A 14,166-nucleotide genomic window follows, 5' to 3' on the forward strand; every position below is an offset into this window, starting at 1 on the left:
CAGTGGCGTCGCGTTCGTCGCCTTGAATAACGCGAGCGGTTGTGTAGCTGGAGATTTGGGTAACCGCGCCTATCTTACGCATCGTCAAATCCGCGAGCATTATTAAACTGTTCCTGAAACTTTTTGAAAAGTTGTTCCCGCAGGATAGAGTGTTTGTTGCGTTTCCTTTCAATATATTTCGACAGACTTTTGCGTTCCAATGGGTAGCATGCCGCCGTTTTGTTTGCTGATGGTGATCATAGCCACCTTCGCTACGATAACAGGTGAGTGAGACCCGATGCGGTCGGAAGTTAGTCACACAGGTTTATAAAGGTGGCTACGGCTATCTATCTCTTTTTATCTCTTTGTTTCGATGACAACCTGTTAAGTTTTGGAGGTTAAATCGGTTTAAAAAGTTTCTTTTATGAAGAAAAGAGTGTAAAAAGGTTTATTAGGTGTTAATGTTTTTGGGTTAATCACTTAAAATGATTTATTGTTTATAAGGGTTAATTTTTTTATTTTAATAATTAAAATCAAAAGAAAATAAATGTATTCTGTATAAAATGTACTACCTCCGTTCCAAAATAAGTGTCCGATTTGAGATTTTTTATAGGATTATTGAATAAACAAAAAAAAGTTGTTATTATGAATTTATTTACATAGAACACATATTCATTGATCATAGTAGGTCAGGCATGTTTATGACAGTAAAAATTTAAACCAGTATCAATTACTAAATCTTGGTAAAAAAATTAATTTTATATATTTTCCGCCAAGTATAAAAATTGAAAAAATTATGTCAGAAAATATACGAAATTATAAAGGAGCGTTGAAAAAACCTAATTTAAGCAACGGTGTCTTACAATATCTGCCGAAAAATGTAAGCAATGAAAAGTTGAAAAACGGTGCAATTAAGCAGTGCAACACCAAATCGTCGACTCAAAGAAAACAGGAAATTCTGGAAGGAAACATAAAGACAGAGAAGGTATAAAAAGGAAAATCTCGGAAGTTTCCATAGCACAAAAATCAACCATCCGCAGTCTTCGTAACAGTATTAAAGAGTCATTGGAAACAGTGCACAAAATTTTGAAGGAAGGAGTCATAAAGAGAGTTTCAAGTACATTGAAACCTGTTTTGACCAATAACAATAAGAAGCATCGATTAGAATTTGCACTTTGTATGTTATAAGAACGTAGCCTATATTTTCAAGAAATGTTAGAGTTTGTTCAAATTGATGAAAAATGGTTTTACATAACCAAAACTAAGACAAACTACTACTGTCTTCCCGAAGAAGAAACACCTGATCGAACATGTAAGAGTAATAGATTCTTAACAAAAGTCATGTTTCTAGCTGCAGTGGCTCGTCCAAGATATGATTATAACAAAAAGTCTGATTTTAATGGTAAAATAGACTTATGGCCTTATGAACCAACAAAACGAAATTCTAAAAATCGTGTACGTGGGACATTAGTGACAACACCTGTTGAAGTTACTCGTCAAATTTATGTGGACATGATTACCAAAAAAGTTATTCCAGCTATAAAAGAAAAGTGGCCGAAGGGCAGCAAAAAGATGCGCATCAAAATTCAACAAGATAATGTCCGACCACATTGTAGTATAGAATGATGGTGAACTAATTCGAGCCGGAACAGCTGATGGATGGAATATTAGTTTAATTTGTTAGCCACCAAACAGCCCTGACTTTAATGTTCTTGATTTAGGCTTTTTTAATGCAATTCAATCTATACAACATAAAAGCTCGATGCATAATATAGATGAATTAATTTCTGCTGTTTTGAAGGCATGGGATGATACACCTGCATATAAATTAGACAATGTTTTTATGACACTGCAGAAATGTATGGAGTCCTCCATGTTTCATAAAGGAGATAACAATTACAAAATCTTATGTGTCCATCCAAGATATATAAACACCAAAATATAGCAACAACGCAAGAAGAAGTTACATACATACATATACAACAAAAAAAAAACATTTCAAAATCAGTTTAACCTAAGATTAAGGTAATAAGTCTTTGTTTCTCCCGCAAAGGAGTCCAGACCATTCTGATTCTTCACCCGTTGTGGTAAATCATTAAACCACTCCGCTGCTGCTGCTGTAACACTTCTTCTCCCAATGTTTCTTGCAAGGTGTGAATATTTTGGTTAGTTCGCAGATTCGCATGCATATCGCAGTTGAGGTTAAAGTGTTAGTTTCTATTAGATTATTTTTGATTTTATATATTAGCTTCACACTATCAAGCTTAATCATCTCATGTATAGTTCATTTTTTTTCTATAATACCTTGTGAAGTTGGCAAAATTAACAGGGAATTTTGTTTTATGACCAAGTTTTATTTCTCTATTGATAATACTTAATAGAACAAGTGACAAAACTCTTTCAGTACTTTTTTTGAACCTTAGAGCAATTTAGCAATTTGTTAAGTCCCTGGGATATTGGCTTTAAGATATTTAAGTAATCTTCTGCACATCGTTTGAAATCAATATTAGATACTTTTTGGTATATTTTGCCAAATATATCCACCATACTGTTCAACCTCACATCGTTTAACACTTTTCCATCAGTATATATGTTAGTGTAAATACCCGAACTACGGTAAATCTTAGGTTTAACTAGTTAATCTTAGTCTCTTTTTTACCAATATGAGTTGGTAAATGTGAGGATTTTTTACATTCTTTAATACTTGATTGATTTAACATGTATTGTTATTGTGCCATAAATTTTTTTAGTTTTATACTAAAAAAAAATAATATAATATTTAAATATTTTAATACTTACAGTATAACTTTATTTATATAACAAATATTCAATGATTATTTAAAAATGTTTTTGTTCTATTTGCATTGTTTATCCCGTAGTTAAATAAATTTGAATAAACAAACCATTTAATTAAAAACGTAGTTCGGCGTTCGATGGATTATTTGGAAAGTGGCGCTACCGCCAATTAAATTTGAATGCGAAGTTCGCGGTTGGCCCTTCGTCATTTTGGTGGATTTAACGTTTTTTGTTCATGAACGGAGGGAATCTCTCTTACGAAGGGCGGGGAAAAACGATAAATCCCTGCCGCTCGAAAAGTAACTTTTTTGTGAGATTAGCCGCATAGATAGAGAACCGGAGCTTTAATCCTGCGACCGACGAACAGAGGCAAGCGATATGTGAGAGGTTATATTCCTGTAAAAGAAATAGAAAAGCATTTTTCAAGGAAAGAATTAGGATTTTCTATTTCTTAATAAATCCTAACTGTACATCTAGACTCCTTAATCCCATTTATGTACTTTGCCACTTACCCTGTATATAAAAACATTGACTTTCTAATTATTATTTTTAGTCTTTTGGAAAATCTCAGTTTATAAATGTTTGGAATAATTCCAACTATGAAATCCGCCGTTCCCATTTCGCGAAGCGGTTTTGAGTTTCGCTCATTTTCCGCATAACTGTCAAGCGTTAACCTCCCGGCATTGGCATACTTTGTGACCAGTTTGTAGGTTCAAACACGGAAATAAAGTAAAGACATCGTCACGTTCGCTCTCGATTCATCATACTTCAGTTTCAAAAGCTCCAATATATATAGGTATAACTCAACGTGTATTGTTGGGTGTTGTGATAACGACGAGAGATCGCGAGCTTAGGCGGGTGCAATGACATCTACTTGTTAGGGCCCCGTTGCGCATACAAAGTGTTTGCTTGTATGCGAACTAATGACTCCGTCTCTACATGTCTAACGTACCGACATTGTAAGTCTCTTCTGCACGTGCAACGAACTAAAATGCCCAATTGATTAATTAATTCCAACTTAAATTTGCATTTTACCAGCATAATATGTTGTTTTTAATTAAATTAAGTACTATTTAGATTTAGATTATAAAATAGGTTTGGCTTTGTCTAATTAATTAAAAACTGAATGTGTTTAGTATAAATATAATAATTATACTTAAATGCGGTAAATAATGATACGAAATAAATATGATATATGATTAATATGTATACAAAATGTTGTTTCAAGTAAAACGCAATTAAACTTTTCATAATTATGCTGTGGAAACTTATTATATACAGTTCGTATATTAACTGTAAATACTTGTATTTCAATTTGCAGGACCATTAAGGGGTCCTTCTTAAAGATCGTACATATCATGGAAGTTTGTCCTTTCGTCTCTGTCTCTTAGAATATGTTTAGCAGTCTCTGACTCATTTTTGCAAACTCGACAATTTCGATCCTTAAAAGGTTATATTTTAATCTCCTTTGCTGAGGCATAAAACTTCCTTGGTTTTCTTTTGCATCATACTCTTAGCCAGTCTGTGTCCTGGAAGGTCTTTCCTGCGCAAGGCTACCTTTGAGGCCTCCCATATATTAATTACCTGTTTTAAGTGGCTTTTTTGTAGACCACAGCAGGGTTGGGTTGGGTTGGATTGGACCCAACCTAGGTAGACTACTGATTGTAGTATAGTCCAGCTAAAATTTGCAGTATGCAATGAGCAGTTATGATCTGAAGCTTACAGTTACAAGATGGAATCTATGGCTACAATCGGAAGTCTTCAGTTAGTAGCTATCATGTATTTTGCAGCTACAATTAGCAGAGCGAAAGAACGTTCTTTCTTTTAGGTTTCTTTTTCATATGACCTACAATTACTTTGGTTTCTGTACCAAACGCACACATTAATGATTTTATTTCTATTTCATTTAAGTTTATAACTATAGAGTGAGATAGAGTTCCATAGCACCATACGGGATTTATGAATGGTATTTACTACGTCATATTTTCTTCTAATACAGAGGCACTTTGTGTACCATAAAAGTCCATCTTCTACGAAGCGTGTATTATCGAACGTTCCGGTTGATGTTTTGAATCGCGTCTTTATATTCGTAATGAAACGCAATTTTTACAGTTTATATAAAATATAGGTATGCGTTAATAACTCGGCATTGCGAATACAAAATACTAGACCGGCATTTTTCAATATTTGCAACGAAATATTCACTTCGTATAACAACAGAAATCCCTGAAACAGTCGAGCTTGTTTCGCCAGCTTTAATTGAGATTGTAGAAACTATGTATGGAGATCATTTCGCCAAACAGTTATAGTCCATACCTCTGGTGATACCTATCGTATCAAACAACACGATTTCCCGTCGAATTGGTGAAATAGCTTTCAATTCAGCTTGATGAGCTTAATTCCCCATGTTCAATTATTTGATATTTCGATTTTGAACTATTGCAAACCAATAAAACTCGAAGCAACAGCACTCACGTTATTTGCTTTTTTTAATGACTTTATAAACAAGGCATTTTCTGTCTGTTGAAGATGATTAATGTTGTTAATTAAATTTGGGGGACATTTTTTTGTTAGTGACGACTTTGTGAAAAAGACATGCTACTGATGTAGTAGCTGTCTCTTTAATTTTGGTTTTCCTTTCTTTTCTGCCACAGTAACTTTAATAAGACACGTTCCTTTCAATCCAATGCTTTACGAGATAGCTAGGTATTAAGTGTATTGTCAAAATTGATTTACCCTAGGTGTATGCATATTGCTTAGGTTGCAGAGGTATTATTAGTTAACAAATGTTAATCATGTATCAACATACCAACTTTTTAGTCGATGGTTTGGAAATGAAGTTCACTGGCTGTCAGGCAGTTCTGGAATAATCTCGATTGGCATAATCCTATTTGATCTTGTAACTTTAAACGGCGAGTTTCTTCTAAGGTTACGATCAATTGCAGAAAAAGGTGACAAAGTTTTTTTTCATACCATTATATCCAAATCTTGATACTCACCAGCTATGATTAACTCATCAAAAAACAATAAAAATGTTTGTTATTAAAATTGATATTAAAATGTTATACGACAGTGAGAGTATAATCACAAAGAAAAATTGAAATTGAAAAACAGATTTAAAACTATTTGAAAAATTAAATTGAAATTTTAATTTAAAGTTATGAAACTGAATTTCATTCACTGAAATTATATAAGCGGGATGACCATTTTATGATCTAGTTTTGATTTGCCATTACTGCGATAGATTGCAATATTTCAATCAATTATACTCTACTCAATCCTAATTTACAAAAAAATATTTCAACCCAACTGAAAACAAAAATAACAATCTAATTAGTACTTTGTTTGGAGAAATTCCATTAACAATTTGGTACGGTTTTCATTAATTTTTCTCTTTTTCAAACTCAACCTCATTTAGTTCATTTATTGTGTGTTTAGACCTAAATAAAGCAGACAATTCCGAGTACTCATACAGTAAAATTTCGATATAACGGGTTAATACGAGGAAGGGGGTGTTCGTTGTATAAAAAATTTTTAATTTGCACTTTAACTGTTTGAATGAATAATTTTAATACAAATAGCTATCCACACCGTTGCGTTCACTCTACCTACAGCTTGAAGGCCCGTTCGTGACGTCACGTATAAATATTAGCACAGTTATTTTTAGGTCAATAAAAATATATAACAATCTAGCGCTGAATAACCGTTAAAACTAGAACTAATACTAGACCTAGAATTAGAAAGTTTCTGAAAACGCACCGAATGTTTCTAGTTCTAGGTCTAGTGTTAGTTCTAGTTTTATTTCAACGTAAAATATACAACAATCTAATGCTGAATAGTAATTAAAACTAGAAACAATTAAATAACAATTCAATCTAGAATTATCGTCCTTGATTTATACATCGTATAGACAATTCACACATTTTTTATTACACTGATGTAACAAAATCTAGTTGATTATTACAAAACTATTCGCAATTTAAAAAATAAAAAAGGTGGAATGTTTAAAAAAAAGAAACCTTGTGGATGAACCCAATATAAAACGATATTTTCGATAGTAGGTATTCATGTCATGGATAAAAGCGCTTGCCGATCTATAATTAATTTAATTTTATCCAACCAGATAGATAAAACGTTAAATTACATTACCAAAATTTTCTCTGTAAATTGTTTGTCCCTGATCGCGCAGTGTTTGCTGTAAATATATACAAGTGAATGTATGGATGCATTTCAAAAAGGGCAATGGCAATCACAAAGAATTATTATTCAATTTTCATTAAATGGTGATGTTTCAAAATAATTATTACCCCAAAACTAATAATTTAAACATTTAATGAATAATTAAATAACTAAATATTCGTTACTAAAATAATGAGGAGAAAATAAAAGGAAAAACAAAAATGTTAACGAAACTTTCCATTTACCCATACCGCATAGATAATTGTTGTTTTTTAAACCATGTTGGTTTAATTATTGAAAGAAACTAAAATGATTAATAGGGGCGATAGTGTTTAACTTTCTCGTTTCAAAAACAACAATTAGAAACAATAAAGGTAATAAAACCGGTGTGCAGTTTCCGTCGTTATCGAAACCACCGCGTTATTTCGCATTTCCACGTCCGGTGTTCTCGTTATTATTACTATGCACTTCTTATCTGCGCCTCAACGTTCTCGTTTCTCCTTTTAATAACTAGCCACTTTCGAATGATTACCTTGTAACCTATTTCGTTTGTATCGCTCTCATGTTTTACACGAAACCATAACGGATACGGTGCATTGTTATTACAAGAATTATTAGTTTCTTGTCTCAAGAAAATATGTTCTTCATTCATTTCGCTACTTCTAAGTATTTTGAAACAAAATTATCTTGTCCAATTTATGTAATGAGTCTTATGGTTGTTTAATTTGTGGTATATGGTCAATTCAGATAAATGTTATCGAACTGTTAACCGTTGTAAGGATTAACGACTTGCCGTAACAAGAAGGCAGTTGCCAGAAATAGCTCGATAAATTCCCAGGACGTAATGAACTCTAGGGCGATTCAGGAGTAAAACCGATCTTTACTTTTTACTTGATTTATATTTAATTTTAAGGCAATCTCATTAAACGACTGTTAAAAAAAATTAAAAATTGATAACGGTCTATCCGAAAGGAAAATCGATTTAATTCGGAATTTATTCGAGTATCGAACCTTTTTCCAGTAGAAAACTCGACGGGCGATATTTGTACAAGACTAAATCGCGTCCTTTTCCCTCAACCAATATCCTACGTAATTGAAAACTTCGCAACGAATGGTGCTTTGATGGTGTCACGAAACCATAGACAGTTGACACACGACTACTTTGTCACCAAAACAAAACTTAAAAGATAAAACAAACACATTATTTACGATTTCTAAATTTGTTTGTGTTTACAACTTTAATTTTTTTTTGTTTAACGTTTAAATGGCATTATAGTACTCGACATTTGACGTGTAAGTCCTCGCTAATGGCTCGGCAAATTGGAGTTGAATTACATGTGAACGTATAAAAGGACGACACACCCTGACCTAAATATCAAATTTCATGTTTGTAAAATCATCCCCCGGGCACTAGAAAGGGTTAACCCAGATGTAACTGCGTCAACAAAACATGTTTTGGGAGGAATTAAGTAATTTGTTAATTAATTAATAACTTTTTTTTAAAAGCATTAGGTACGTACAGTTGTTTATACTTTATGTTGATGAATATTTGAAGTTGTTCATTATTTAGGTATACTTTACATTGAACTAAAATTAGAACTAACACTAGCATTAGAACTAACACTAGACCTAGAACTAGAAACATTTGGGTTTAGTCGTCTTAAGAGACGTGCGAACTAGAAACATTTGGGTTTAGTCGCAGGTCTTTAAAGACAGCTAAACCCGAATGATTCTAGTTCTAGGTATACTGTTAGATCTACATAGTAACAATGCTAGTGTAAAACTAGAACTAACACTATACCTAGAACTAGAATCATTCGGGATTAGCCGTCTTTAGAGACATGCGGCTAAACCCAAATGGTTCTAGTTCTAGCTATAATGTTAGATCTACATAGTAACAGTGGTAGTGTAAAACTAGAACTAACACTAGACCTAGAACTATAAACATTTGGGTTTAGCCGTCTTAAGAGACGTGTGGCTAAACCTAAATGTTTTTAGTTCTAGGTCTAATGTTAGTTCTAGTGACAGTGCTAGTGTAAAACTAGAACCCAAATGTTTCTAATTCTAGGTCTAATGTTAGTTCTAGTGACAGTGCTAGTGTAAAACTAGAACTAACACTATATCTAGAACTAGAAACATTTGGGTTTAGCCGCACGTCTTAAAGACAGCTAAACCCGAATGATTCTAGTGCTAGGTATAGTGTTAGATCTACATAGCATCAGTGGTAGTGTAAAACTAGAACTAACACTAGACCTAGAACTAGAAACATTTGGGTTTAGCCGTCTTAAGAGACGTGAGGTTAAACCAAAATGTTTCTAGTTCTAGGTCTAGTGTTAGTTCTAGTTTTAACTGTTATTCAGCAATAGATTGTTGTATATTTTTATTGAATGAATCGCCAAAAACAAAATCAATTACTCTTTTAAGTTTATCCACTTAATCGGTCCAACATTCCGCTTAATCGGACCGCACGGTTTTGCTTGTCCCCACCGTTCTGTTAGTAAAAGGATAAGTTTATACGTGTTAATGTTCACGAGTAGTTGAAAAGCACAATCAGTACGGTTACTTAAAGTCGCACATCACTAGAATCTTTTTAAAGAGTAAAAAGAAGTGTGTGTGGAGAAAATGTCAAGCCGAGACCTAACATTACTATAAAAAATAGAAATATTAAATAAAATTAAAAATCAACCGAGTAATATCGGCCAACGAGAGTTGAGTCAGATAACTGGGAGTGACAAAAACAATTCTTTTGCGGTTGATGAATGGGAAAATACAAATAAAAATTCTTCGCAAAAACGAAAGCGTGGAGGTAAAAATCCTGACATAGACGAAGATTAGCTGGCCATAAAAGAGCGTTAGTCAGAGTAACAGTGCTATGTTGTTTCAACATATGTCCGGTACTGATAAACGGAAAGTATTAGTAATTGGTAAAGCAGCAAAGCTGCGTTGCTTGAAAGGATTAAGGATGGATTCAATACGAAAATTGACGAAAACATCAAGAAAGATAATTTTAATGGTCGATAATTGCGCAGCACACCCTTCGGTGAATGGTCTACAAAACATAAGAATTCAGTTCTTATCACCTAATAGGACGGCAATAACGCAGCCCTTAGATATTGTATTGTAAAAAATTAACAGACTACATAATCGATAAGTAGAGGAAAACATATTATCGTTGTCCTCAACCGCAACAGAAGTAAGCGCAAAGATAAATATTTTCAAGGCTATTCACTTCATAGCTAACAGTTGGAATAAAGTCAAGAGCGATACAATACGTGACTGCTTTGGGCTTTGCGGATTTAAATTGTATTTTGACAATAACGATGACACTCGAGAAGGTGATAAAATTGCTGACAGTGACGATCTTGGAAATTTACATAAAATTGAAAACTTTGAAGAGTTTATTAATATTGACGATACGCTGGAGTGTGTGAATCAAGACGAAAGTAATTATGAAGACGACATTATTAGAGAATTCGCACATAAGTCAGTTGTAGAAGTCGTTGAAGAAACAGACGAGGAGACAGGAACTACATCCAGTCACTCATTGTAAGGTAAGACTAATAAGTAAGTTTGAGGCCTTAAGGAAAAATAATAATTTTAAAAGAGATAACGTTATCTACAATGAAAATAAAGAAGTTGTACATATAAAATGAAATCCTGGATCAACGTCAGCAATAAATGCATCATTGACAGACCTTTTTAACATATGTAGAAGGCAAAACATTGTGTCAGTAAATTGCGGCGGTATTTTTTGCAAGATGGCTGTCAGGAAAGTCGTATTGCCACGCTAAATTTATGCGAAGACTATATCTACAAAAATGCCTTAAAATCTATTCGTCAAACAACTTTAATAGACTCCAATAATGTTTCTTGTTCTACTAATTTTATTTCTTATTGCTACGTCTCTTTCGCTATCTTCTTTCGCGTTCGAACAGATGTGGTCCGATTAAGCGGAATCTACTGTATATGGTAAATAAAGTAGTAAATAAGTTAATTCAATGAAAAATATACAAACAACTAGACCTAGAAGTAGAAACATTCGGGTTTACAAAGTATTAAATAAGTAGCTCCTCCACTCTTGCTACTTTGGTTAAGATAGAAAAAAATGTAACTATCACAAAGTATCTGATGATGGCGTAAACCGAAACTGGTAAGATACATTAAATAGATAGTGACCAGAAAAAGTATTGGATTTTTATTTTCATTTACTACATTATTTAAAAAAGAACTTATAATTATGTTAATTCAAATACCCATATGGCCATTGAGGGAATGCAGGTAAAGCTTTAAAGCTTTTCATCGAAATTAAGCTCTCCGTTGAGATCACCTACCTACATTCTTGCAACGGGTGCCGTATAAGCGACACGTGCATAAATTACGAGATAACGCACGAGGGGCGGCATCGTCGTCTCACCGTAAATCCGCCGCCATCAAAACCCAGATTATCTCGCTTAGTTTGCGCTCACTCGCGACACGAGATGGCGTATCTTCCTATAGTGACACGGACCGCAACACGACTCCGGTTACAATGCTAAAGCTACAGTAATGCATACAGCACTACCATGCCGGTGTTGCATCACCTCTGCGTAAATCACATCCTGTACGGATATCGCACGATCTATAAGCGTTAATGTTGCCCTCGATCAATAATGAGAGTAATGGAAGTGAAATTAAACAAATCAATCATAAAAAAAATGAAAATGCTTATGTGAAATAAGGAAAACCGCAATCTAATTTGATTCTAACAGCCGTTTTATAAAGACGCAATCATGTTATACAGTAAAACCGCTCAGTTAGAACCGTTAATTAGGTCCATTTTACGAAACCGCGACACCGTTACGGTCCCCGGTTTTCCCATCCGCGGAATCTCTTCTCTAAGCCTTTCTCCGGTTCGTCTTCCTCCAGCTCGCGATTCATTTCCGATTAGTTTCAATTCCGCTTGATCCTCGAATTAAAACAGAACCAATTTCCCGGTAATTACCTGTTATTTTTTCGGTTTCTTTTAACCGTTACGTTGACATAGATTTTTAGCGTTTTTCGTGGAGGAAAAGACGGTACAGGACGAGGGTTGGCAATAGTTTGGCAGCAGAAAGCTGAAATCGAATGTTTAACCGTCGGGATTCTCCGAAATCCGTAAATTTTCGGGCTGTCGATAGCTTTACAGTCGAATGGGCGCCGGGGGATTTGTCCCGGAAGAATTTTAGCGTTTAGCAACTCCCGAGGTGCCTACATTCACGCCAAAACAACACTTTACCCATAAACTATCCTTTTACATTCTAAAATTCTTTTTGAAATATATCATTTTCTTTTAGGAATTGTAAGCTTTAATTTATTTCTGGATGGAAGACCTATGTTGTTAGTTTTAATTAAACACATTGACCCATTTGCATGTTACGTTCACTGAACCGTATATCCATTTGTCTAATTAAAATGCAAGATAGTTCGTCTTAAACACCCTGGTTACATAAATTACTGTCGTTGGTAAGACTGCAAGTTGTAAATTTCGTGTGTAATGGGATGCGAACGTGAGTGCACCGGTTCAGCTTTTCGGCAATTAGGAATATTAGCAGGTAGAACCTGAATATCGCTATATTCACCGATTTTCCGCTATTGCACATTGGTGTTAGCTGAGATATCCAGGAATATCCGGCCATTTCCCTTAATTAGATAAACCTCCAAACGGGCTGCAACCTATAATACGAGGCTTAAACTATCATCTAAATATTTATCGTATTCAAAAGCTGCGACCTGAAACTTGTTAGCATGTTGATAAAACGACCACAAAAGAATTCATTCTCACGGTCTAATTCTCAATGCAAATATTTATTACTAGTCTATGATTACCAACTGTATCTTAGTATAACAAATGATTAACAACGATAGCTTTATGCAGATTGCAGACAGCTGGAAAAATAAAATATTAATGAAACAAATTGTAATGTAAACAACTGCAACTTAACATCTGCGAAAATTGAAAGGATACGATAATGTAAAATAAAAAAACAGCTTTGGTTAGTTATTATAAATCCTATCACGCAAGTATGCGTGACAAGTGATGCAAATAAGCGGATTTTAGAAATCGTTATTATTTTAGCTCATAATCCTTTCAACGATCAGGCTCTTCCAGATAATATCTCGTTAAATCCCTTCTAAATTGAAAATCCTTCGGTTGGCAATACCAGTAATTTTGGAATGGTACGAAACTACGATATAGCTTAGGGTGGGCTACCGTGTGAGAAGAATGTAGAAGCGTTAAACGTGCCGCAAACAGAGGGCAGCAGCAAATATCTTAAGAAAACCGCGCGTCGTTTACGATACGGTTAAGGTAAACAGTGCAGAGTGTAAATACGAAGACATGCGAGAGAACGGAAGTCGGTTTTATCTTTATTGTTCTCGTTCGGTGGGAAAGAAACCGACAGTGAAACTGTTAAAAATGTCTGTGTTAACTTTCTTCAACTTAATGATAAAAGTGTTAGTAAAGATTAAAAAGATTTTTTGATTACTATTTGGTTTAGGAGGTCGCATTAACTATCCCCTAAATTGGGTAAGCAGGCATTAACCGTTGTTGGGACCAAGTCCTTCGACCCGCCAACTCAAATATTAGTGCGACCAGGGTGCGCCATCTGTCCGAAATTAACAGCGCAGATTACTTCGCATTACCGTTTCGATAGCGTCGGTTTACATTGCGATTAAAGGATCTTCGCTAATGACCATACCCGCGGTCGGGCTCCAGGAAACCATATTTCTTCCTTCGATATTCCTCCACCTCTTAGTATTAGTATTTGACCGCGGGTTCTACCCTGTCAACGAGAATTACATAAGCCTTGAAAATTTATACCCCCGAGATATATTTTCAAGCATATAAACAACACCCGCTGTTACGGACAGAGCGAAACTAGAGAAGTACATAGTATCTCTGTATGCAAATGTGTAATGTATTTAAGTGTGTACGATATTTATAGCGTGAACTCGAATTGTGGATATACTCTGACTTACAGATAATAAACCTGTTCCTGTTGGAAATATTCCAACTGATGTAACAAACGTATACTCCTCTTTTTGTATATCATCTTAGGTTTGTGTAATCGTTGATTTACTATGTTTAACAAATAAAATACTTCACCCTGCTTTAATGCTTTAACCCGTTTATGCCAGCGTCATTTTTGTTTAGTTTTTATCATTTGTAACTGACTTCTAGCATTATTTTTAAGA

General features: G+C 34.3%; 1 protein-coding gene across 5 annotated transcripts in view; it reads left to right on the forward strand.

Annotated features, from left to right (window-relative positions):
* Positions 1 to 6: 6 nt before the first annotated feature.
* The window catches only part of LOC111423676 (fasciclin-2-like), a 163,892-nt gene continuing 149,732 nt past the window's right edge, over positions 7 to 14,166 (forward strand). For all 5 annotated transcript variants that reach the window (XR_011641889.1, XM_023056949.2, XM_023056950.2 and 2 more), the window contains exon 1: positions 7 to 263. Coding sequence is in view for 4 of the 5 variants with exons in the window: in XM_023056949.2 (XP_022912717.1) it covers positions 200 to 263 (64 nt within the window). In the remaining variant the exon portion in view is untranslated. The remainder of the gene's footprint in view (positions 264 to 14,166) is intronic.

The sequence above is a fragment of the Onthophagus taurus genome, chromosome 11 (genome assembly GCF_036711975.1).
Source record: "Onthophagus taurus isolate NC chromosome 11, IU_Otau_3.0, whole genome shotgun sequence".
Classification (NCBI taxonomy): domain Eukaryota; kingdom Metazoa; phylum Arthropoda; class Insecta; order Coleoptera; family Scarabaeidae; genus Onthophagus; species Onthophagus taurus.